The sequence below is a fragment of the Dryobates pubescens genome, chromosome 17, assembly GCF_014839835.1.
Source record: "Dryobates pubescens isolate bDryPub1 chromosome 17, bDryPub1.pri, whole genome shotgun sequence".
In the NCBI taxonomy this organism is placed as follows: Eukaryota; Metazoa; Chordata; class Aves; order Piciformes; family Picidae; genus Dryobates; species Dryobates pubescens.
Genome location: NC_071628.1, coordinates 12,140,000 through 12,166,649, shown reverse-complemented (window position 1 = coordinate 12,166,649; position 26,650 = coordinate 12,140,000). Strand labels below are relative to the sequence as shown.

The following is a 26,650-nucleotide window of genomic DNA, read 5'->3' as shown; positions in this document are numbered from 1 at the left end:
AATTAGTGGTTCAGCTGCAACAGAGATTAGTGTTACAATTCTTGCATGGAAGACATATCCAGACATATAAATTAATATGAATTCTACCTTCTGTAATTGTTACTGGTGCTTTTCCTTGTCTTGTAGCTTCCTGCTTACCGAAAGATGTCAGCAATTGGAATAGTGTCCTCCTGTTCCTGTCTCCATCCTGCTGTATGGCTGCTGAAACCAGGAATGCACAAGATGAGCTCCTTTGGTTTACACACAGCAGCCAGATGTGCTGCCAAGGATTATTATGAAGTACTTGTGCTGGGTGGAGGCACAGGCGGAATTGCCATGAGTGCTCGGATGAAGAGGAAAGTAGGGGCAGGAAATGTGGCTGTTGTTGAGCCAAGTAAGGTAAGCCTTCTTCAGCTGTGAAGCACTGAAAAGAATAAGCATTTTACATATGTGTCCAAATCAGTCTCATTCTTATCCCTCTCTAACCCCACGTTTGAACAGTGAAAAGGAAGCCAACTAGCCATCTTTAGAAGGCTTTGCATGAGATTTGTTGCTTCATGGTAGAGATGCATGCATCCTTCCAGCTTTATCTTGCAGAACTCTTGGTTAATTTTACAGCTTCTTTTATTAAGAGTAATAGAATGTTAAAAGCACATTGCTTCCTATTTGCAGAGCTGTGTCTTCATCTTTAACTCACTTTAAACAGATCTTAAATATCCATTTGAACATTTATTTCAGACACATTACTATCAGCCACTGTGGACCCTGGTTGGTGGTGGTGCAAAGCAGCTGGCAACCTCTGCGCGTTCAACAGAAAGTGTTGTGCCTAAAGGTGTTGAGTGGATCAAATCTCGAGTTACAGCACTGGATCCAGATAAGAACTGTGTCTGGCTGGAGAATGATATCAAGGTAATAATGTAAAACTAAATTTTGGTGGGTTTTTTTTTAATTTTAAGTTAATCTGTGCCATGAATCTACCTCCTGCAGGTCCCTTTGGAACTGCCTATTGAACAAGACCTTCCTCCAGCATCTAGGAGGCCAGGAAATTCCATTTTAAATCTTATGAGAAGTACTTGATCTTAAAATCTGGTTCTGTCAAAAATTGTTGTAAATAACTAAGTTAGAATAACATCAACTCAAAATACCACTTAACATAAATATTTTCCCTACTTACTGTGAACAGGACACCAAAGATAGATTACTTTGCTCCAGACACTTGGTTTTGGTGTGTAACACTGTGCATATAACTTGGAATGCAGTTAGCGTTTCAGCTATACATTATTCTCAGAACTTAACATTTCTATTACTAATGTTCCCTGTATCTCCTTCTCTTAGGAGTCTGTTGCTGGCAGATAACTTTAGTTTGCTTTGAGGTAATATTTTGGGTTTTGGCTAAAATAGTGTTGTGTTTTTCTCCTTTACACAACAGATCTCTTACAAGTATCTGATAATTGCCCTTGGGATCAGTCTGCAATATGAAAAGGTATTTGTTTAACAGTAATCATATTTACACTAGTTTTAATGTTGTCATGTACCCTTATGTTTCACTAAAGTAAGTGGCTTTTCAGTATGCCATTTTTTACTGCAAGATATTGAATGATAATGTGAATTTAAGAGCCAGAAGACAATCTAATGCCTTTACTCCTTCCACAGATCTCTATGTAATAACCCAAATTACCCTTGGGAAGGTATTCTAAGACAGCTTTGTTAGATCTCTATGTCAATATCAGCAGATGAGGCAGCAAGATATATCTAGATCTTAAAGACAGCCTGTAATAATAATAATAAAGTATGTTAACTGTAGACTGAAGCATCTTATAATGTGAGCAAAAGTGAGGAATACCCAGCAGTCAGTAAAATCTGCCCTGCAGAATTCATTTTACCCACTCTCACCTTTCTTAAAGGATGCATTTCGAAAGGAACTAGCTGAGTCACCACACTTTTCTTTAAAGCAACTCAACCCCAGGGCTCTTCCCATCCATTAGGTTTCCTGTAGACTTTATACAGTGGCACTCAGAAGAAAATATTAATAGCAGTGTATGGCACAAAAATGACCATAGCAATATGGAATAAGAGGAAAACAAAAAGACAAGAATTTTTAGCAATTTAACTTGTGGTTTTTAACCTCACCTGAATATGATGTGGTGTCTGATATTGTGTTTTGAGTATCTGTTTGAAAAGCTCCCAAGTTAGAGGTAAAGCAAGAGCTAGTCTTAGTTAAGTGTAGTCACACCAAGTAAATTCTGATAATTAGGTTCAGTGGAATGAGGAGTTGCATTGTGCTCAGTGACTCTCTCAGTCTTCATATGTATCTCCTCAGTACAACCTGATAAAACTAAATTCAGTGGTAGAAGCTTTGTAATACACTATTATTACTCTGCAGTGAATAAAATTCATAGTGACAGATTTATGTGCCTTTAAAATGAAAGTAGACAGTTTATCTTCCCCAGCAGTGTACTTCCTGGTGTGTAGAGTGTAACATCCCCAAACATTTTTTTTCTTTTGTTGGTAACATGATTTTTACTTAGGATGATGTGATAGTGACATTAGGTATTCTTACTCTGGATTTCTTGCAGTAGAAAAACTTGGGTCTGGGCCTGTCTGCACTGAACACTTAGGTTGCAGATGCTGCAGACCTGGGCCATATCAGTAAATACTACATCTACTGACTCATTTACCAAGTTCTGATGGGAATATGGCAATACCTGTGTGATTGCCAGGTTAATTTTAAAAAATACCAGCCAGTGAATATGTATGGATTTGCTTTTTGCTTCTTAAATAGCTATTTAAGAAGACATAGTCCCAAGCTGTGCTAGGGGAAGTTTAGGCTGGATGTTAGGAAGAAGTTTTTCACAGAAAGAATGATTTGCCATTGGAATGTGCTGCCCAGGGAAGTGGTGGAGTCACCATCACTGGAGGTGTTGAAGAAGAGACTGGATGGGGCACTTGGTGCCATGGTTTAGTTGATTAGATGGTGTTGAGTGATAGGTTGGACTCGATGATCTCAAAGGTCTTTTCCAACCTGGTTAATTCTGTTCCGTTCTGTTCATTTTTTCTCAAGTCTGTATTTAATACTTGACAAAGATGACAAAATGTTTGCCATATGAATTTTAAACATTCATTTCATTTTCTTAGATAAAAGGCTTGCCTGAGGGGTTTGATCATCCTAAAATAGGTTCCAATTATTCAGTTCATACGGTAGAGAAAACATGGAAAGCTATACAAGAGTTCAAGGAAGGAAATGCTATCTTCACTTTTCCAAATACTCCAGTGAAGTGTGCAGGAGCTCCTCAGAAGATCATGTATTTATCTGAAGCCTACTGGAGGAAAGTAAGTATTTCACTTGCTCTGCCAATGCTTGTTCCCACAGTTTGAAGGAAGGCTTGTTCTAAGGGGCTCATACTATCTTTAAAAGCAATGAAAAACACATGAGGAATGTGACTCAGAATTGTTAAAGTGTTTGGGTTGCTTTTCCTGTTATGGGTGTATAATAAATTAAGCTGAATTTCATAAAAATAAATATTGCATGGATATTTAATACCGGACAAATTTGTAGAATTCAGAATTCATAAGGGAATAACTGCTTACCCTGCTTCTGGAGAGCTACAGATGCGACTGCTCTCAGCCTGATTTATTACTGCAGGTGGTGAACTAAAATAACATTGGCTGGAATTAGGTAATTCTTGTTACTTCAAGTACGTAATAGCTGTCGCAAACTGACTTTCTGCTAGTCTGAAAAATATCAGGAGTAGTCTTGGCCAGGCTGTTAAAGTAAGCTTAGTCGAAACTCAAGACAACTTCAAGTGCCAGTGTCAAACTTCATGCATGTTTAAGTTTCATGAGCTATCTACTGGGTATCTGAATAATGCATAGAACTGAATGTTTCAGAAAGCTCTATAATGCTAAGATGCTACAAGTGCTTAACCTGCATACAGCAGTTCCTCAGTGAACTGCACTACAGCCACCTCTTTCCACTATCAATTTGTAGTGGCAGTTCCTCTCTCAGAAAGGGCAAATATTATCTTGTCTAGATTCTGACATTCTGTGGAGCAACTGTATCTTATGAGTTCTAATGTTAATACTTCATTAGTAATTGAACTGCATTAATAGTTCTATGAAATCTTCAGTAGTGCATAGCTCTATTGTCTCTGTTAGCTTGTCAGTTTTTTAATAGGAAAGGCTAATTTGATCTCTCTCTGCAGACAGGAAAACATTCCAAAGCAAACATCATGTTCAACACTTCACTTGGTGTTATATTTGGTGTTAAGAAGTATGCCGATGCATTGCTTGAAATAATAAAGGAGAGGAATATTACTGTTAACTATAAGTACAACCTGGTAGAAGTTCGAGCAGACAAGCAAGAAGCTGTGTTTGAAAACTTGGACAAACCTGGAGTGACTGAAGTTCATCAGGTCAGGAGCTGTCATACCTCTAGTTTGGTCATTTCTTGTGCACTGTAACATAACTGCTGCAATATAATAAGATGATGTCTGCCTTGTTGCATACTGCCATTTCCTCCTGAGAGTACCATCTCTGACTTAAGCAGTAGATTAAAAAGTTTGAAACTTCAGGTGAAAGGAAGACAAAAGTATTTAGTAAACTGTGCCTGAAGTCCTGTGTGCCTTGTTAGTATAGCTTGGGAGTATCTCAGATGTATGTGGAGGAAGGCAAATTGCTGTTATGCTAGTCTAGATGGAGTTGCCTGATAAGGTTCATGTTAATAAAAGGATGCACTTCAGATGTAAGAGCAAATTTTCATTCTAGATATTTGTTTTATAAAAAAATGCCACAAACAAAACCCCAAACCCACAAAAACAAACCAAGAAAGCCTTTCTGCCTTGCGTTTATTAGATCAACATGGGTGCTATCTGCTCTGATAAACTAGTTGTTGTGTGCTTTTTCTTTCTGTCTAGTATGAAATGCTTCATGTCACACCTCCAATGGGGCCACCTGATGTACTCATCAATAGTCCTGTGTCAGATGGAAGTGGCTGGGTGGACGTAGATAAGGAAACCCTACAACATAAGAAGTATTCTAATGTATTTGGTATTGGAGACTGCACCAACCTTCCAACGTCAAAAACTGCTGCAGCTGTAGGTAAAGTTGTGTGTGTTCATTTGTGTGTGTAATGAAAGGGGGGAGTGACAACAAGGTTTGTGTTTAGTTTGTTACTCCTGAGATCTTGACTTCAATTATTTCCAGCTTTCAAAAAGACCTAAGTCTCCTGGGCCAGCTAACTAGACAGATAATGCTGATGCCCAAATGCCTCATGGATGAACTAATTCTATTTTCTGTGTTCAGAGAATGTCTTAAAATGAGTGTACTGCTCAGCATTCTGTCATTATTCAGTAACAAAACTTTCTGCTCTATCTTAGCAGCTCATGCATATGTGTCAGCTGATAAGTCACTACTGTAGAATCACGTGTTCTGTGCTTGTAGCCAAAGGGCTGAAAATGCAAACACTTTAAGCATACGGCCTCACCACTGAAAATAAAAAGGCAGATAAGAGGGTGGAAGAATAGTATAGTCAACTACTGCAGAAAATGGGGCTAGAATACTTCCTTAACAACACTCAAAATGAAAGAAAACATGGCCATGATGGTGCTGGGTTGATGATTGGACTTGATGATTTTGGAGGTCTTTTCCAGATGAAACAATTCTATGATTCTGTGATTCTAAAACTTCAGTGTGCTCCAACCTTAGGTGTTTGGGATGACAGAGCAAGTATCACTTAACATAGGAGAAAGGGCATAGGCTAAAAACATTTAGCTCACATTTCATTAAGCTTTAGCATGTTGGAAACAGTGAGGCCAAAACATTATTCCACTTTTTTTTTTTTTTATCCTTTTTTTTCTTATCTGGGACTGTAAACTTCACAAACTGATTTGACATTTAAATTCAATGGTAGCTGAAGTGTACACACAAAACAAGGCCTGGCTACTGGTGTCTGCTCTAGTAATTACAAAAATTGCCACCTCAAAGCCTTAATGCACTTTTTTTTCTTTCTCTTTCTTATGTAGCTGCCCAGTCTGGTGTGCTTGATCAAACTATTTCGCTGGTAATGAAGAACCAGTTGCCAGCTAAAAAGGTACCTACAGCTCTTGTCTTTAGGGAGTTGTCTTGAGTGTTTTTTTCAGTTCTTACGCAGGAAGTCTTGCAAGCAGCTAAACTGTGTGAACAGGAAGGCAGGAAGGGTTTTGCATGAGCAGCTGGGGTGCTAAATGACTAAATACTGCATGTCATATAGTAATGCAGTTGTACAATCCATATTGATACTGCTGTAAAAATATTAACTGATTCCCTGACTTCTGAGTTGAAAAATGTTGAGGCCAGTCAGTCTGGATTCTTTACAATGCAGGTGACTTTAGAGGAAAACTCATGACTAGTATAATCCCTGCCCCAGGAAAAATCTTTCCAACTTGGCAGGTCTGTACAATGTCAAACTTGCCTCCCCTATATAGAATGTGATCTTTTAAGGAGTTAAATTGGAGGGTTTGTACTGTAGATGTTAAGCCTATAACCACGTTCAATTTCTCTTTGAGACTTGACTTTCATTTTACATATGGCTTCTGAAGTGATATTCCTTGGGAAATTCTTGCATCTAGATTCAAGATTCCAGTTATATACTGTCAAAGCCAGCGCTGGCTCTTACCATTACCTACTGATCTGCTGATTACAACAACCAGCAATCAAGGACAAAAAGCCCTACTGTTCTAGGTTAGTTCTGGTTTAAGCTGTTAAGCAAATGTACAATCTACACTTGAAATAAAATGGCTTAGATTATGGTTAATAAGCTATCACTGGTTTAACAGCCTTCCACACTTGCTGGTATTAACGTTCTAAATGCAGGAACTTCCTTGTAATTAGTTTGAAATGTTAATGGTATGGCTTCCAATACTTCAGCATTTCATCATTATCCAGGTTAATGAAATGGGAATATTCTCCATTGCAGTATGATGGATATACCTCCTGCCCACTAGTAACAGGCTACAACAAGGTGATTCTAGCAGAATTTGACTATGATGCTCAGCCTTTGGAGACCTTTCCCATTGACCAGAGTAAGGAGAGGGTTACCATGTACCACATGAAAGCTGATATGATGCCTCTTCTCTACTGGAACGCATTACTTAAGTAAGTATTTCAATTCCAAGCAGGCAGAGCTGCTGTGCTTATTGGGAAAACCAGGTAGAGATACCTGTTTTGGTTTAGTTCCTGAGAAGCAAAGGAAGTACATCCTTAGTCATGACTAAGACCTCAACTTTCTCAGGATTCTGGGTGCTTTGGTAGTAAGAGGGGTTTGTTCAAGCAGAACACGGTTGAACTGTGCAGGGCAGCCCTTGCCCAGGGCGGTAGTCAAGTCACCAACCCTGCAGGTGTTTAAAGGCAGTCTGGATGCAGTACTTGGGGATAGGGTTTAGGGGTGAACCTTGTAGAGTAGGGTGAGCAGTTGGACTTGGTGAGCCCAAGGGTCTTTTCCAACCTGAATATTTCTGTGTTTCTGTGAAAACCTCACTGATGCAAAGATGGTTCTCTGAAACAACCCCCCACACTCATCTCTAAAAACTGTGTTTCATGGGAGTAAACCAAAAGCACTTTCCCAAACCCTTAACAGTACATACATAACACCTGATGAAACTACCTTCTCTGTTTCTAGGGGATACTGGGGAGGACCAGCTCCTGTCAGGAAGCTAATGCATCTAGGCTTTAAGTAGCTGCTTGGTTCCATATTTGAATGACAAGTCTCACAAAGGCTGACAGTCTATCTTCCCCCTTGGATCACCTCCTAGATGGATCTTTTTTTTCCTTACACCCAGTGTTTGTTATGAATTTATTTTTCCTCCTAAGGATTAAGGTTTCCTATGCTCTTTCACTGCTTTTTGTATGCCAAGGCTTTAAACTACTTCTGTACCTGCACAGGAGTTTGAACTTGCACTAAGCTACTGAAATCTTCTAGAGCAACTACCAATTTCAAAGCTGTTGCATATGTAAAATTTTCTCCCCCCCCCCCCCCAAATTGAATTGTCTGCATGTGCTGGATGCAGCAGAACAATGCATTGCTATTAAAATGGCCTAAAACCTCTTCTGGTATTCTAATTTTTGAAAAGCTAAACAAATCCCGATTTCTTCATCAAGCATAGTTACTGCCTAACTCAATGGGATTACAGAAATTAATGCAGGCTATGGAGAGCACTACATACATACACACATACATAAAACCACTTTCCTAGGACAGCTGTCCACATCAGCTCTGCTATGCTTTAGTCACACACGTTAAAAGCAGTGAGAAGAATGCCTAATAGAGTGGAGAATAGGAGAATAAGATAGTCTGAGGCACAAATTAAGATGACAGACAAGGGGGAAGTGCTTTTTAATTGTGACCATATGAAAAAAGTCGAATTTAAAGAGTTGAGTCTTCACAGAAGCTGAAACTTCAGTGGCAGTTGGGCAGACAGCGCAGAGCACATGGGAATCATCTTCACTCACAAGAATCAGCCTTTCATTTCTAAATAGAGAGAGATACAGGAACATATTTCAATTCAGAGCTTCATGCCCTTTCAACATAGCTTTAAAAGGTTAGTCACATTTGAGTTGCCATTATAAGCAAGAAAATGTACCTGCATGTTAAGTAATTCTTCGATCTTATTCTGGATCTGTCCATACACATCATTAAATAGTTCCTCCTTTGATTTCGTTCCATTCAAGTGCACTTAAAGTAAAATAAGAGAACTGTAATTGAATGTTGCTGTAAGCCTGCCAGATCCACATTTAAAGAATATGCACTTGACTGGTATCAGAGAAATATACTCCATCCACCTGCTTCCACCTCTCTCACACACTTAACCACTAAATATACCCCAGGTTTGGAAAGCACTGTCAGAAAATAATCTTTCCAAAGGACTTTTGTTATTAAAGACTTACCCACATCAACTCCCAGATCTTCCATTATCTTCCTGTGCTTTACATACATAGGCCAAACATGGCCATCAAACAATCCAGGTGGATCTGGTACAGTGTAATTCCTTGAACTATAAAGTAAAACATTGTTATTCTAGCCTGTTAAGAGTAGCCTCATTGCAGTTTAAGGAAATGACAGACACTTTATTCAGTTCTCTATGCACTGCCTGAGCCTGTTGCCTCCACTGCAGTTTCTGAGCATAATTACAGAAAGTCAGTATTCAGCATAACCTGTGAACATAAACATACCCTAAAGAACTTGGAATTTAATGTGAATCCAAAATGTTTGAGGTACAACAAGAGATTCTTCAACCAGACTATTCTTAACTTTGATGAATAGCTTAAAAAATTAGCAGAACTTGGGTAAAATAGCTGTCTGCTTCTTCCGCCAAAATATAACTTTTTCCAGTTTGATGTGTTTTATGTGTATTAAGAACAGTGTATATGCACAACAGTATAGCCAAATATCAAACCCAGCATAGTTCAAGACCTGGGAACCATTCCACCAGAAAATCAGAAGGGGAAAAAGTCTCTTGAAATATCTGTGCTGAAAATGAGCATTAGTCTCATGTACACAATACTCTTGATAGGAAGCTTTTGGGTTGAAGGAAGCTACAGCCTTCTAACACAACAGCTGTAATTAGCATTTATCTTTTCTTGTCTAAAAGCCTTGGAGAAACAAAATATTTAAGGGAGTAAGAGGTTACTGGGCTGGCAAGGGAACTTAGATAAACTTACCTTCTTCTCCTCTTACACTCTTCATATGGAATGGAAAGAAAGTATCGGTGGTGGAATACATCAATCAGTGGCCTGAAAGGATACAAGTTTGGTTACAGCTAGACTGATTAACAGCAAGGAAAGGTAAAACTACATCCATTTCCCCTATTTAGAGTTATCTTCTGGCTTGTGACACTCACACTCCCCAGCAGTCAATATTAGCTTCTAACTCTTGGTTTAGAACAGGTCTTTTTACTCCTGTGGAAGTTTGTGTCTCATGTAAAATCACGTAAATCAAAATATATGAAGTCACACTTGACTACCTGTAGGTGTAAAGTAGGAAGCCTTCAACAATAAGAATGTGGATTGTTTCATCTCCTCCTTCCTTATCTTGCAAGATCTGGGCATCCAGCGTGTTGTTGATCCCATGAGAACGTTCAAACTTCACTGGGTTTTTTATCCAAGCGTTGATGGTATTCATCATAGCTTCCATATCCAATGCACTAATCACTATGACAAAATAAACAATTACAATTAAGCAGCAATTAAGTATCATCTAAAGTACCAAAAAAAAGTGGACATAAAAGTAATTCAAGCTTTTGAGTTACACTTCAATAACACTGTAACAAAGCCTTACCATCATACTGCTTAAACCCATCTTCAACTTCTATTTCATCTTGGGGCTGAAACAATGAGAAGAAAAAAAAAAGGGGGTGTGTGTGTAAGTCACCTGGTTAAGTCAGCTACTGAGAAGACGGACACCCATTTCAGAACTCTAAAGCTACTACGTGGAACCTTAACCCTCCACCAGCTTTCTTTGCATTGAGATAAAAAGCAGTACTAACAAGATAAAGTAGCCAGCTCCTCTATCTTCCCACCAACACAAGCGCAACGTACAGAAAACTAAAATCATCGGGACATGTTACAGCGCAGGCTTGCTCACCCGCCGCCCCGCCAGCGCAGCCAAACATTGCGGCGGAGAAGCGGGCGGGCGACGCGCCAAGAGCGGGCGGAAGCACGCGGGGTCACCCCTCGCCTTCCCTGGGCCTGCAGAGGGCGGCCGGGCTGGCGGGCGGCCTCACCTTGAAGAAGTCATCCTGGTGCACCACACTGCAGTTGGGCAGGGCCTGCCTCAGCTTGCGGGTGAGGGTGGTCTTGCCTCCGTTGGTGACCCTGCGGCAAGGGAGAGACCGCCGTCGGGGAGCGAACATACTTCCCGACACTCCCCGCCCCCCATCCTCCGCCCCACTGCGGCTGCTGCACGAGGGTCAGCGAAGGAGACGACGCGCCCCCGAGCCGTGCCGCGGCCGAGCCCACCATCCCGGCCGGTGCCTGCTGCCCCGCACTTGCCCGCTCTTCCACTCTCACCCGCCGATGCCGATGATGATGTTCATGGTGCCTTCGGCAGCTGCCCGGCCCGACTCCTACCGCCTGTTCCAGGGGGCGGGGGAGGGGGAATGGGGACCCGGTGTCTCCGGTACCGGCCGTCTACGTGCCTGAGCCGGGACCCGGGACAGGGGAAAAGAAAGGGAGTGGAAAAAGAGAAGGTAGAAAGGGGAAAAACCCAACGTCAACTGCTGAGCAACGCCATGGTCAAAGGAGGAGGGAGGAGCAGCAGAGCTCGTCCGCGCCGCAGCGGAGCACTCCGCAAAGGGAGGCCAATACCCGCTGCATGAGGTTTCCACTCACACTCCTGTGCGTCCATTGGGCGGCTAGCGCCGCCGCTGCAGCCAATGGAGAGCGCGTAACACGAGCGCCTCACGACTATTGGATACAGCGCTTTCACTCACACCCGACAGAATTACGGCGCGGCCGCTCTGTGGCGCCCATTGGCTACCGCCCTAGGGGAGGGCAGCGGCGCCAATAGCAGCAGGGTCGCAGCGGGAGGGCGCGTCCGGGAGCGGCGCCGGTAGTGTTGGGGCGCCGCGCTGTGGTCGAGCTGGGGCCTGCGTTTGTGCGCGGCTGTGCGCCGCGGGTAGTTCTGTTACGTTCCGCCATTGACTGGTCTGGCGAGTTAGGCTTCTTTGCAGTGGTAGCGAGGGGCGCACCTGAGGAGCCCGAGCCCCACGCCCTGAGGAGGGCGGAGCAGGTGTCGGCTGCGCTGCCTTCCGCTCCCCCGCCTGTTTAGGGGACCTTTTATTTGGCAGACCCTGCCGGGCAGTACTTCAGTCTCGTGGCGCCGGAACGGGTTTGCCCTGCACTGCACCATTAACGCCGCCCACCGGGAAGGCCTCGGGGGAGCTTTACCACCTCGTGCCAGATACCGGCCCGGTTTTCAGGAGCGAGGAGCTGTACTCGTCTCCGCGCCTCGGCCCGCCAATCGCCGCGGTAGCTGTAGCCTACGAGTGTCCCAGTGGTCATGGCAGAGTCGGGAAAGGCCTCCGGGCATCATCTCCTTGGGGAGTGACTGTGCACGCAGGGCTGCGCAGAGTAGAGCTGTGCGGTAATTCTGCGGGACATGTGCCTCGCCCTGCGGCAGGGTAAGCCCTGCAGTGCCCCAGAAGCAGGTGTGCCAGGAGTTGTGCAAACATCTTCCACATTCAAGGTCAAAAACCTGCCTTTAAGCTATGAAAATAGGGAGTTGGAATAGACGTGTCGAAATTGGTTAGCTTGGTGCGGAGGGTTTATCTCCCCCCAGGTCTCTAAGGGCAGTTCCTATAACTGGAGGAGCACATGAGTTTCCTTGGTGCTTGGATTTTTGGCCTTACACCACCGGCTGCCAGTGATTAGACTCCTGCAAAGTGCAGGATTGTAAACTGCTGCACCCAAGGGTCGTTACTTATTATTACGGATTTTTCCCTTCTATGAAGCTATAAAACTTACAGTCGCAGCCTTTTTTTTTTTTTTTTTCTTTAGTTTAGTCTGAGTTTATTTTCACTAACACTGGACTCCATGGTTTACAAGCTACTAAAAGTTCAATGTTTTTACAGTACCGGTGGTTGCTCTGTTGCTTCTTATCCATTTGTGATTTTTACTGATTTTCTACTGGTAAGACTCCAGGCAAATCTTGGTTGATTGTTCTTGCAGTTATTTTTAACTTTCAAAGAGAACACCTAAATTTGTCTTTTGACTTCTTTTTGCCAGGGAATGGAGAGGTGTGGGGGTTTTTTTATTATTATTATTTTGTGACTAAGCTCATACTTTGAAATAGAGGAGCTGCCTTGGTGGGTTGGTTTGTTCGTTGTAGGTGTTGGGGGTTTTTGTTTGTTCTGGGTGTTGGGTATTTTTAAAAATGTGTGTGTCTACTTAGCTTTTAAAAGGAGAAACTTGGAGTCTGCTTAGAGACTACACTGCAATTCTTTAAATGAAGAATAGCAACACATCTAGATTAATGGAGGTCTCACATAAACCCCTATTCTCAGCTTTCTATGAAGCTTCAGGATGGCAGAAAGCAAATAAAGAATTGTGGAGTGTTAGTATATAAAAACAGAATGGCAGGGGCTGGAAGGGACCTCTGGAGATCATCAAGTCCAACACCCCTGCCAAAGCAGGGTCACCTATGGCAGGTCACACAGGAACGCATCCAGATAGGCCTTGAAAGTCTCTAGAGAAGGAGACTCCATAACCTTTCTGGGATGTCTGTAGTTTGAGGACTTAATCTCAAACCAAATTTGCAATTGGTACATACATTAATAAAATCAGTATGCTATTTCCAAGCAGTTAAGCTTGCTCTACATCTGGATTTCAGCTGCTTGACTCCAAGGTTCTTCCAAAGTCATGGTCATTCACTGTTTTTCACTCTTCACCTTTCACCAAGCAAGATGCACTCTTCAAGCTTTGTGCTCAGAAATTATTTTCAACCTAGAAATAACAAGCTGCACTGTTTTTTACCATACCTTGTTATTCAAATATGGAAATGTACAGGTGTTTCAGAATTTCAATGTGGCGTAAATATCAAATGAGCCAAGTAAGGATGCTGAGCAGATGAGATGCACAGAAAGGCAATTAGATTGAAATATGCTTCTCTCACCTGAATTCAGTACTGACAGAGCTAGAATGAAAATGATAATAACTAGACTCAGAAGTTACCACAATTTAATAACTTGGTTAAGGCAGGGTGATGCTAGCCTGCGTCTTTACACTCCCTGTCTTTCATTAATAGTGAAAGGATTTGTCATGATCAGACCTTGAGATAGCCAGGCACCTCTCTTGTCTATGGAAAGGGAGAATTCTTTTGTTTTGATCCAGGGAAACATTTTCCACTTCATATCAAACTGATATTTTGTAAGTAAAACAGAATAATATTTTTTGGACGCTTTTTAATAGCCAGCAATGATTGAACAAATGGAGTGTTATGCTCAGTAAGGGGTTATCTAAACATTGGTAAAACTCTTGGGTGCTTTAAGGCTACGGACTCCAGAATGTCTGTGCATCCTGCCCATCGTATTCAACATCTGTGTCCGCGCGTGCTAGCCATTTCCCTGGCCCTTTGTCTCTCTCTCCTCGATGATACTGCTGCTATGGTGAAAAATAGAGCGATAGAACAACAGGATATTGTCCAGTTCTGGTCTGTGTGCCAACAGTGACAAAATGTTGTTTTCTCCACGGTTTGAGGATTCTTGTTGGCCTTTATTAGTCTGGGGTGAGCCTGAACACATTTAAGATGGTTTTTAAATTCATCCAATTAGAGTGGAAACCTTGAGTCTCTGGGAAGAAAGTGGTGTCCCATGACCCAGCACAGATATTCCTGTCCTGGAGGATGACACTCTGACTCACGCAGAGGAAAAGAGTTCTGTTGTCAGGCATAACAGGAAGATGTCCAGCACTGCTGTGTGCCAGGAGGACACCTGCAGAGCTGCCGCAGGGGTGGAAGTGTGCCACAGGCTGTATGGATAGTGCTGAGAAAGCTGCACGGCTGCACAACGCTGACGCCAAACTAGGGCGCTATTTCTGGTTTCCGTTCTGCTCTTCTGACACCTGTAGGTAAGCGTGAACTGCACAACAGCCTTCTGCAGCACCTTACGGGGAGAAGGAACCATCACAGGGCATGCGATCACAGAGAAGCATTCTTACTTAGCAGTCAGCATTAGTTATGACCAGGAATATGAACTATAAGTGCACTGGAGTTGCCAAGACAGGACCTGGTTGTGTGCCAGAGCTTGAATGAGGACAGACCATCCTGTCAGGAGTCCTTGGGAGCAGCAGGTAACACCCAGGCATGCACGGAGCCCCACAGAGGTAGATGGCCAGATGCTTGGGGGTACAGTGGGAGGAGAGTACGTGCTCAACTTGGGGTTTTTTTTTTGGCATGGGGAATATTTCTCTAATTTGATGCTTGTTTCAGTCAGTCTGCTTTCAGAATGGGTGTGTGCAGTGACACACTTCAGGATTTTTAAGAAAACCTTAGCTCTACTACAGTCTTCTTAACATGAAATAACCCCCCAAAAATGCACCTAATGTGAAGTGCAGGAAAAAGCTTGAGCCTCTGTATGTTCTTACAGTTGTGTGGGTCACTGTTCCTTCTTTGCTGCACCCAGTCAAGGAATCAGTGGTGATAAAGTCAGTTGTGAGAGGATGAAGTGAGGCAAAAAGTATAATTGTGCCAGATAATGAGTTGTATTAGAACCACACAGGATAAAATGGAATAGTATAGGAAACATTCTTCAGGAATGTGTCATATATGTCACCTAAAGCTAATCTGCAAATGTAACAAATGCTTTGAAAGATAAATGGCAAATATTTTTAAAAATTGCTCAAAGTGTGAGAAGTGATCAAGTGTAAGAAACCACAAAGGTGAAAGAAACAGAAGTGCTAATTACATAATTGTAGAACTGTAAGAACTTGTAGCATTGTAAGAAATGCCTGTGAAGGGGGAGTCTGACGTTGAGGGGTTATGAAGACTCCAGGGGAGGTTCAGAAAGACTTAATGAATCTATAACTTTTGTTAAGCTGTAAGCTTTTAAAAACCCCTTCTTTATAAGTTAGCATGTTATAATGTTTTAATGATCTGGGGTTCAAAGAAGTTTATATGAAAAGCTGCTCTACAGCACTGGGGTTATTTGAAGGAAGTCTGAAAAAAAGAAACTAAAAGAAGACAGCAGTAGCCACTAAAAAGTGGTGGGGGTTTTTGTTGTGTGTTTTTTTTTAATCATCATTTCAGGGTGCCTAAAGTCATTGAGTTTCCTGGTCATGTCTCCAATTCAAAAGAGCTGTTAATAGTTTTACACTATCTGGGAAGCTTTAGGCTCTGGTGAACAGTTTCTGTTGCTGTTGTACAAAACTCTTTTAAGAGCTTTTTTTGAGTCTCTTTGAGCTTTTCTGTGCCTAAGAGGAGTAACAATATCAGATTTAAGAAGGAAACTTCCTGTTGTACAGGTTTGTAAATGTTAACCATTCAATTTGTTGTGCTTCAAAGCTGTTTTCTTTCAAAATACTAAAGTTTGTAAGTATTGGCTAGCTCTGCTTACAACCAGATCAGGGACAGTTAAGTGAGACCTGACTTAATTCCAGCATTGCTTTTATTATGTTTCCACAAAGAGACTAGAATTTAAATTACTATCTGCCTGGGAGTAAATGTGCACAGATCTTAGCCCTGATTTCTCATGTGAACTTACTGATCTTAAATTTATGCTGCTCTTCTGTCCAGGGATGTTTAAGAATTTTCAAGTCTTGTTTTAGTCTGCTGAAATGTTTGTTGCTCAATAATAGTTACAAGACTTTTAATATATTTCAGTATCAATTTAAATAATAATCTCTTTGCAGGTGTACCCATCTGATGCTTTCTGTGATCTTTACCGGTTGAATCTTCACAAGCAATTCCTTTTTAAACTCACTTGAGGAACTGTATCGTGGTCCTTGTGCTCCTTTAATTCTCAGACAACTAATTGCACTTAACAAGACCTTATTACCTGCTGAAAAATATGACTGAATTCTTGGTTTGTTTTAATTGGTGCAATGGTGAACAGCCCCAGCCGGTAGGTAGATGCACAACTGCCATCCTTTATCAGTTTTGAAATGTTGTCTTTCAGTTGTGTGGAAAAGACTTTCATTGTCATGTTGTTTTGATCAGTTTGGGCTAAATAACATAAAAGCTAAAACCAGACCTGTTAAACCGTGTTTAAACTGTGTGTGTTTTGCCAGAGGCTTTGGCCATGGGACAGTTTGCAGTTCTTGGGCCCTGACTTTCCAACATCAAAGACAGTTTTTGCTAGAATTTAATAAGCACTAATAAAGGTGACTTTGACCTTCTCTTGCTGCAAACAGTTTGAAATTTCAGCCTGGTTGACATGAAGAGTTATTAGGGGTCAGTGCTGACCGTCTGGATATTTTTTTAATCTCAGCTGCTTGTTTCTGTCTGAAAGCTGCTCATGTTTTGTGAATAGAGACACAAGATATCTTCTCTCTTATAGAAGAGGCGTCAGAGACTGGACCGGAATATGATAGGAGAACCAATGAACTTTGTACACACTGCACACGTTGGGGCAAGAGAGATGAGTGGTGACTATTCATCAGTAAGTGTTCATCTCTTGGATAAGCAGAAAACTCCATTCACTAACCTATAGCATCTTATTAGCTCTATAGAAGTGTAAGAGAGAGAAAATATGGCACTTTTTTCATCAGTAGAATAGCATTAGAACAGAACTGTCCTTTGCTTTGTAAACATAAGATACTGTGGAAAATGTAGTCAGCAAGAGGTGCCCATTTCCTCAGTATCTCTACATATGATGAGAGCTTTTTGGAAAAGGATTCTGTGGATGCACTTGATACTAGGTCCAAATAATACATCACCTTGAAGTCAAAGCTGTGCCAGGCAGGTGGGTGTTAAGAATAAGTGGATTTTGAGTAGCAAAACCTAACTCAGGAACCGATTTAAAATAGTATTTCACAATCCTGGATTTAGTTGTTATTTCTTATTACTACTGGTAGGACCCAACTCTATAGACATATGGCTCAGCTGCCTCTTCAGACTGATGTTTTTAATAATTCCTCTGCCAACCAGGTTTTATAAGATGAATGTTCTAAAAAACTTTTTTTCTAGGCTGTATCCATTCAGGACCACATGAAGTCTAAAGGTGGCTACACAAATGGCACTCCTGCAGCTGCTGAGATGTAGGAAACTGAGAGAAGGCTGAAATCTGCTGTCTTATAAGGACCCCCTGGACTGTGCTTTAATTTTCTCTACAAACTCTTTATTGTGTAGTAGAGGGAGCACCTGAACTATAAATAGGTCAGTGCAAACTTTGGTGTTTTTAGCACAACAGATACCGAAGGAGTTATTGTAAATTAAAATGGTCTGTCATGGTAGTGTTGTGGTAGCATCTGTAATTTGTTAGAGTGGATGATTTCCTAGCTGTGTCCCAGAAACCTCAGAAAGTTGTCTTGCAGGATGGGATTGGAAGTCAGTAGGAATCATCTGGGGATTTGGTCTCTGTAATTGTCTCCCCTCAAGAAATGCAGATATTTTTTTGATTGGAATATACAGTGTTTGCACCTCTTACATGGGCTAAACTGAATTACTAAGCAGGATCTTGTAGCCTATAATATAACTTTGACCTCTTTTTTAGATGGCTTTACAACGTAATGCATAAATATACTGAGCTGTACTTTGGTACATTTTTTAACGTCTTTTGATGGTGAATGAACTCTAACATAATATAGTTAGCTGAGTTTGCAAAACCCAGGGAAACTTCTGCCTTGCTGTGATAACACTTTTGTAGCTAAAAATGGAAGCTTTGCAAACCTACCCACTCAGGAATGAGGCTTAGAAGACCAGATAGTTCTTCCAAGTGCTGAGCTGCCTCCCTTCCTTACATGCACTAGTGTGACTGACAGGTATTACACAACAGAGTTAATATGCACCAGTTAATTTCAAGGAGGGCTACAGTATGCTCACAACTGTGTGTTAATTTTGCATGGCTACTATTGAATTTTAAACTACTTAAGATTACTCTCTCTGTTACCTATCAGTAACACAGGGCTTCGCTTGTCTTTCTGGCTCCTTAATTTTGAGATTGGTTTTGTTTTGTTTTGTGTTTTTATTCAGATTAACTGAGTTTTTTCTTGCATGTGGTCTAAATAAAAAACGTGGCTTAAGTGCTATAGCCATGTGAAGGATGTGAATATTGTGAAATGGTGTCCTGCAAAGTTCCAGCACTTCATAAATATTTAAATATCCATAAATATGTAGTGATACCCAAACTGCACTTTATTACTTGGCTCTTATTAATCTTTCTGTTAAGTGACATGACAAAACTGCTGAAGTATAGCTAGGTTTTTCTTTAATCACTGACAACTGCTTCCCAGCTCAAAATTCTGAATGACTACCAGTGCAGAAACTTAGGAAATCTGCTTGCTCTCTTGGGATTAACTAAATAGAAGCATTTAAATTGTTGCTGTATCAGCCCCAGCTATGGTGGAAGTCAGTGAAACTCTCTTTTGTGCTCTTAGCATAAGATCATTTATGAACTTTTTTTTGTCTGTTTAAAAAGACTTCTGACTGGAAAATCTTCTAACTTCTATGATTCTGTTTGTGGCTTGTGATACATCTTAAATCTAGACTGCTGTCTTTGCTGAATTGTTAAGCTCCCTTTTCTGAGTGTATGGGAACTGAAAATGTGAAAGGCAGCTGCTTTGTGCTTCTGTACACATTAAAAAATCAACAACCTCTGTCCCCCACCCATATTTCATCATTAACAGTAAAAGAGGAAGAGAGAATGTTACTTTCTGTAGCAGTCAACAGCTTATCCTAACAGTCTGCAGCCACACAAATCTAGTGTCCATGTCATCCTAGGTCCTTAGAATGCATGCCAATTTGGAATACAAATGTTAAAATTAGCATGAGTTAGCTGTACATTTAGCATTTTTAAGTCTTAGGTATTCTGACAGCTTGGTTAAGATACAGAGTTCAAGGAAGCTAAATACTGTACACTGTTGAGGAAGCATAAAGTGGCCAAGCTGTTTTAAAGAACAGATTCTAATTCACCTGCTCTTAAATTGAGTTAATGTATTCCTTTGTCCATACCTGCCCAGAAAAAATAGCAGTAGGCATCTGTCATGAAGAAAATGGGTTGTATTTTGTTAACAGTGTCACCTTATGAGTAAGATCCTGATGTCTGCCTGTCTCAGAGCCCAGGACTCTTACTGGAACTATTTGGCAAAATTAATGTTTGCCTCTCCTTCAGGTGCCCCAGTAAGGGGACAAGTTCAGAAAGGTGAAGAATCAAATTGTTCAACTGTTCAAAGCAACAGATAGAACAGATTTGGGGTTGCTGGTGATAAATGTATTAACTGCAAGATGGTCTCAGGTTAATAAATCCTGGGTAACATCTGACACAGTTGGAGATTTTGCAGTGGCTCCAATATAATAGAAATGCAGCAGAAATTCAGTGTGTAGTGAAGACAGAACTCTCACCAAGACAGGTGTCTTTCCCTCCCAGCTGCTGGTGCTGCCCATGCTGCACTTCTGCTGCTGGCTCATGCTGGTACCAGTGCCCCTGCACACCAATTGATGCAGTGTCCCACTGCTGCACACCAAGAGGTGTCCCTCTTACAGGTTTTATACCCTACCCCAGGCTGTCCCTGCCTTCTAGGCAACACATTTAGCATGATTTGGGAGGACACCTTTGTGGAGCTTCATTTAACACAAATACCTGCCGACTGTAAATGACCTTGGTCCTAAGTGTGCTAAATCAACTTGCCTTCGGGTCCCACCGTAAGCTAAGCAGTTATCCCACAACATATTCAGTACATTTAAGATTATTGGAGTGTGCATATGTACAGGTAAAGGAGTTGGTGATCATATCAGTTCTTCTTTCTGAAAATAAACAGAGAATTTTGTTATTAAACCTCTATTTAGAGGGGAAAAAAATGGTTTATGTAAAGCAATGCTATTGGGTGTGAAGCTAACCTCTTTTCATCAAATTACATATACTATTATCTAGGACCATAATCAAGTGTCACATCATTAAAAGGAAATGTTTAGCTATTGCATTAAGGATGCCATGACTTTTAAAATCTAAGCAAACATAAAAGCATGTCTTAGAATGTAGGAATCTTCTGTTGTCTAGAAACCTAACCTAGCTGTAATCTATCATGTAACAGTATAAACCTATCCTGGTTATAATAAATCTGTTGAACTAGACACTTGCACTCTTTTCATACTGTGGATGACCTTGATACTGTCTCTGCACTCAAAACTGGTTGTTCAAGTGGGTGCATCAGCATGGCTTGAACTTTTATTGCACAGAATCAAATTTCTCCACTAGGGAGCACAATTTTACACCAAGTCTTTTTTGTTTGCTCCATGCAAGCTATTACTCCCTTGTGGGGGGGTTTGTTTGTTTTTGTTTGTTGTTGTTTTTTTTTCTTGTTTGTTTGTTGTTTTTTTAGCTTGACAAGAATAAACTATAGCAAATAAGACCAAAGGATCAAACTTTTAAATCTATTTGTATGATATGAAGACATTCTGTAAATGCAATATGGCAATGAAATGTTACTGCTCTGACTTGATGGCATTCTATGATTTCATTTTGTAGTTGGAAGTAAAATAACTTGCAAGTAGAGCAGGATCAAGAAGCTCAGCATTGTGTCTGTTTGCTTCCTTTAAATTAAAAAAAAAAAAGGGGGCTGGGGGGGGAGTGGAGGTTATTTTTAAATCCTATTTATTGTGATGTCCCTGCTAGGCTTTACTGCCAATTCCATAATGCTGTATAAACCTATAGTCAGCATACAAAAAAGGCTTTTGCATTTTTCACAACCTACTATGTCTTTTTACCGCCTGCAGAGAAGGTTATAACAATTATGTGGTGTCATGCTATCTTCTGAGCTAGCCTGTGATATGAGTTGGCAGCTCAGATATAAAGTACTATTCTTTTATGTGATCTTGCCATAATGGACTGTCAGGTGCTTCTGTAGCTTCCACACCATATAGACAAAAAAGTGTTTGAGAGATTAACAAACAGTTGCTGTGCCAGCAAGAATAAGCACAATTTGGCAATGCTAAATTCCACATGGGTGTGTTTGTGAAATTTATTACATGTTACTATGTACAGTAGTACTAGGAGAAAAAAAAAAATCAAATCTGTCAGTGAAAGATGCTCTCATGGCTGCTCTTGATTGTGTTTGGACTTACTTCGCTATTAGCATTGTGATGCTACCTTAAAATCCCACAGCTGAAGGTACAAATGATCTTGTCTTTGTTTCATGATTGTTGTGGAGATAGAGGAGATGAACTACAGGAAGAAAAGTGCTGTGTTACAATGGTGTCAAAAAGATCTCTTTTGGTGAGTGGGTTCCTGTAAGGCTTCTGGATACTTTGCAGTTCTGCAGACTTGGTTAGTCAAGTCTCAGGCCGTTGTTTAAAGCACTGTACTATGAGATCATGCAGGTGAAGTCTGGCAGTCAAGGAATAGGACGCAGAAGCTGCATCTTCCTTACTAGTATTTGCATCTTCTCAGGAGAGCAAACTCTTCAGTGGGAGTGATTAAAAGGAGTACATGCAGTCCTGTGGTTTACTAGGTTGTGCTTCTAGTTTATGGCTCCTGAATGTAAACTTGCAATTCTAAAGTCTATAAGGCAGGTGAATCATACACTAAAGGTTAATGTCAAAGGTGTGGCATCCTGAAATTAAGAAAAATCTGATTCATTGGATTGGAGACAAAACAAAGACTGGATGATCTTTGAGATCTCTTCCAACCAGATATATTTTGTGATTTTGTAAATAGAATGTTGGGGGGGGTTGTGTGCATTTTTTTAAACAAGGATGCCTGGAAAAAATTTTCCTTTTTTTTTAAAATTTTTAAAAAGCAGAGACTTTAATTTTGAACTCTTTGCAATTGCAGTACTACTCTTATGTACCTTTGTGTTTTAATACAGGGGCTGATCAACAGAATTTAGACCCAACGTACAAGTTAATGCCTGAAATTCAAAATTTTAGATGTTTACAGGGGAGGACTCTCTGCTCTGAGTGGTTGGTGCTTGGGCTACGTAATGGGTTGGGGCAGACCCCCTCCCCACCACAGGCAGAAATAACGACTCAGACAAACTGATTGCAAAAGTAGTGGAGAGGTTAAATAGAGAACAGTGAGTGTACACAAAAGGAAACATGGTGACAAGAAAGAAACCAAAGTAAACCCAGAAAGACTCCAAACCCCACCTGAGGGTGCATCCAAAACCCCCAGGGCTCCTTCTTCCCCCCCCCTCTGCTGGGCTAGTCTCAGCTGGCCAGGCCTGAGACTGCCCATCCCCCTGTGGCCTTGGGCCCAATCAGGCCCATGGCCGGGAGATCTCTCCCCCAGTTACCAAGTCTCGGAGAGGGAAGGAAAGAGGAAGTGCCAGACCCCACCACAAAATTTATAGTGGTGCAAGGGATTATGGTAGAAATACCTAATTTCCTGAGTCCACCCACTGGGATGGACTTCTGGACACAGGAAACACCCCTGTAGCAGAGGGCACCCAGCCCAAACTACGACAGGCTTCTGCAGATAAACTGCCCTTTCTTCATACACAGTAACTTGTCTGGCAGACAAGGCCCAAATTACTTGCATCAGTAGTTTTCCTGTTGATATTCAAGTGGTTACAGTGTATATGTAAAAGGTTTCCTAGTCCTGTATAGAGTAAGTCCTCTCTGGGAGCTGCCCTGCTGGGCAATTGTTTCCTCAGCAGAGCTTTAAGCTGTGGAGTTACTTAAACATACCACCATCTGCAGGGCTGAGCCAGTTTTGTAGTTTGTGTGTGAAAGCATAGAGTCTCCTTGTTATTGATTAATTCTTCATACCCCAAGGAAGGTGGTCAGAGAAGCTAATGGGCTACTACCAAAAAATGAGCTATGTAAGCAAGGCAGGTTTAGAAGCCATGTAGAGGCAATGTGATATATGCTTACAAGGAATGAGCAGGGAGCAGAACATGTGCTTGTTAACAGTTGTTATCTACAATGCCCAGGCCAGCTTTGTTGATACCAATTGGAAAATACTTGTGTGCATAATTGGTATATGGAGGAAACTGTGCACTTAAATGCATGACTAAGCTGGGACTTTGAGACACAGATTGCCAAGGTACATGTAATGGGTGGTAGTATCCTCTTCCTGCAGTGGCCTACAAAGCTTTTTTCAGAACATGTGGAGTCACCCAGAAATGCAGCTTTGGTTTCAGCAGTTGTAGGCTGGAAAACAAGATGACACCTTTTAAAACACTTTTTTTTTTCCTTCATCTGGTGAATATGAGGTTGCAGATGTTCTAAATGTGGGGGCCTGCTGCACCCAATGCTGCCTCCTTAGAACACAACAAACCCCACCCAAACTAAACATTTAATACAAAACAGCAGTGGTAAATGAGTATTTTCCTTTAGTCCACCATGTTACCAAAACTTAAAGGAAATAAATACATCTGATATGCAGCTTTCAGGTGTCAGGAAGGTATGGTTAGGTTGGAACTGAAAGGTCATGAAGACTTCCTTATGTCTGAGAGGTTGGAGTGATGTTCTCCTGTACTCTATACAGGCTGAGGAGGTCAGCATGGCTACACCAGATCTCTGTTAAGACCTTTTCTCCCAATGCTATACAGAGAAAAGAAACATGAAAGAGTGAAAGCACTTTGAGTAGATGGGGGATGTTACTAGTGTGTGTTCTTCTGCCAAAAATCTTCCAACTTGAGGCACTTGATACTGAAGGACTGCTGTCTTCACCTGGGAACTTGTTTTAATATGAGTTTGCTCAGCTATAAAAAATTGTTCCCTTTCAGGGAGAGTGACATAATATGCTTTAGTTTCTGGAGCACCTAAACCCAGCTCTACCTGGCTTATCAAGTATTGCTGCACAGCTACTGAACACCTTGGGGTTGTCACCTATTCCATACATACTATCTCTGTGCATCCCATTAGTGTGACCATAACCCTAAGTATTACACAAAAAACATAGTTTAGACAGGAGGAAGTTCTCTTAACCTAATTCCAATCCTATTTAGAAGAGAGTAGTAACAGATGGACAAGAATGACAGCTTTGAAGCATCTCTCTGTAGGGTGAATTACTCATGAAATCAAGACCACAAAGCTGTACTGAAACAACTTTTACTAAGTCAACCTTTAGAATTTGTCTTGTTGTTAAAACAATGTAAATGGGGACAAAATTCTCTTTAGAAGAAATGTTAAGCTTCCTCTGATATTTGCATATAAATCCCAGGTTATTACTAAGCACCCACCCTAACTCAGGGGCAAAAAAATGAAAAAAAGTTGAATTGTCTTTTATTTTTTAATATACATATATATATATATTCAGACCTTCATCTTGAGCAGTGTGGAAGGAAATAATCCATTTTTTAAACTGTTCTGTCTTCCTGGAAGTTAAAAAACAAAAAGGACTTAAAATCTACATTTAAAACACTGAGAGAGAATTTGGTGTTCTTTTAAGGCTGACATTGGCCTGTGCAAGTGGATGACTAAATAATTCTGGATTCTTCATCAAAGAGATAGAAAAAAGTGTTTGGTTACAGGATTTTTAATATATATAATAGTGTATTTACATGCATCTCATCTTGCTGGTGTGTAATACAGGGGTGTACATTTTACATCACCTGCCACAGCTGAGTATAAAAATTAATAAAGACCATATCGATAATCAGCAATTAATCTTTTCACAGTGAGCTGTCTGAAATGTGAGGATTTGTAGGTCAGGCAGAACAACGGTCCTTACTCTAGACAGAAATCTGCTTTTGAATAACTTGACCTAATACATGCCAGTCTGAGAGTCCAGTCCCAACATGAGCTAAAGCTGCATATTAATGGTGAAAGTAATATGCTTTCATATGCAGTTATCCACACTTGTTGTCTCTACCACCAGGAAGTACGAAAACCTGACTCAGTACCTTTGAGGCTATGATACAAGCTTGAAAATAGGATTCACAATAAGGCTTCCTGTCCTTCATTAGTGCATGCTAATGTGACCTTGTGGCATAATGGCACGAGGGAGACTTTCACTAGTTTCTTTCAACTACTTTAAACATCACCTTTGAAAATGCACTTGAAGTGGTTGTTCTCTTTGCTGCATAATATCCTGTGAACTAGGGCATTCCTTACTTTAATAGATGGATATTTATTAGTGTTCAGATAGGGCTATTAGTGCATGGGGAAAAGCTGATCAAGGTGCTGATATTAATAATTCTTAGATACCAGTCTTTCTGGGGTTTTCTTGCCAGGACACCACAGTTTCATCAAGCTGTTGCCCATGTCCTCATCTTTGTCATGTGCGGATGTCTCACAGAGAGTGCTGAAATTTGAGACTGATGCAAAGATGAATTGCAGATTGTCACTGGGGAAGAAAAAAGGTTGCCTGTTATCATGGAAACATCTGTATTGGTCAAAATCATACTTATTTATAGGTATGTGAATGTTACTCAGATTTTTTTCATCAATGAAACAGCTTACTGAAAGTCTGCCATAATGCAGTGGGTAATGTTCCCTGTATGTATTTTTACATGGCTTAAATTCACACAGAGAAAACGTGCAACAACACCCTTCCTCAGCAGCAATAACCACTTAGTTTGTGAGCAGCTAAAGTGAAAGATATTGCACAACTTCCTTAGCTGGTAAATCACAGAGCTGTTTCAGTTCATCTCCTTCCTGCAAATCATTGCTGGCTCTTTCATCTGATGCTTTCAAAGCCTGGAAGATCTCTCCAAAATGCTCTTTCTTGTAAAAGTAAACAATGCAACTCCCTCAACCTTTTGTTGTAAGTCACGTTTTGCTGTTTCTTGTACTTGCTGTCATGCAACTCCGTCAGCCTTTTGTTCTAAGTCACGTTTTGCTGTTCCTTGTACTTTCTGTCACTTAAGACATACCACTACGCTCACCATGCCACTTCCCCATAGGTTTGTGTGTGTTCCTGGTCACTCAGAAAGACAGTGTGGTGAAACAATCAAGACTTCTTTGTCTCAGTAGATTCGGGGCAAACCCAACTGTTTCCTTTTATTTGTAGTTCTGTGAACAGCTCAGGTAGCTTTCAAGTACCTAAAGCCTGCACATCTTTGACCTGCTGGCTGGAAAACCCTACAAGCTCATAGCTGTTGATCA

General features: G+C 41.0%; 3 protein-coding genes across 3 annotated transcripts; 2 read left to right on the top strand and 1 right to left on the bottom strand.

Moving 5' to 3' along the window:
• Window positions 1-88: 88 nt before the first annotated feature.
• SQOR (sulfide quinone oxidoreductase) lies at window positions 89-7,754 on the top strand. Its single transcript, XM_054169193.1, has 9 exons — window positions 89-378; window positions 718-888; window positions 1,409-1,462; window positions 3,115-3,309; window positions 4,182-4,391; window positions 4,893-5,076; window positions 6,000-6,067; window positions 6,932-7,110; window positions 7,634-7,754. Exons 1-9 carry the CDS (start codon window positions 145-147, stop codon window positions 7,689-7,691), a joined length of 1,353 nt encoding a protein of 450 aa, XP_054025168.1. The 5' UTR covers window positions 89-144; the 3' UTR covers window positions 7,692-7,754.
• A 563-nt stretch (window positions 7,755-8,317) lies between these two features.
• Window positions 8,318-11,334, bottom strand: LOC104297385 (nicotinamide riboside kinase 2). Its single transcript, XM_054169212.1, has 8 exons — window positions 11,020-11,334; window positions 10,734-10,824; window positions 10,289-10,334; window positions 9,975-10,161; window positions 9,673-9,744; window positions 8,899-9,005; window positions 8,595-8,686; window positions 8,318-8,482 (listed from the first exon to the last, which is right to left on the bottom strand). The coding sequence occupies exons 1-8, from the start codon at window positions 11,043-11,045 to the stop codon at window positions 8,477-8,479; spliced, it is 627 nt and encodes a 208-aa protein (XP_054025187.1). The 5' UTR covers window positions 11,046-11,334; the 3' UTR covers window positions 8,318-8,476.
• A 3,470-nt stretch (window positions 11,335-14,804) lies between these two features.
• On the top strand, window positions 14,805-20,319 carry LOC104297342 (CDC42 small effector protein 2-B). The gene is made up of 4 exons (XM_009897264.2): window positions 14,805-14,829; window positions 16,354-16,565; window positions 17,001-17,102; window positions 17,630-20,319. The coding sequence occupies exons 2-4, from the start codon at window positions 16,512-16,514 to the stop codon at window positions 17,702-17,704; spliced, it is 231 nt and encodes a 76-aa protein (XP_009895566.1). The 5' UTR covers window positions 14,805-14,829; window positions 16,354-16,511; the 3' UTR covers window positions 17,705-20,319.
• Window positions 20,320-26,650: the final 6,331 nt, after the last annotated feature.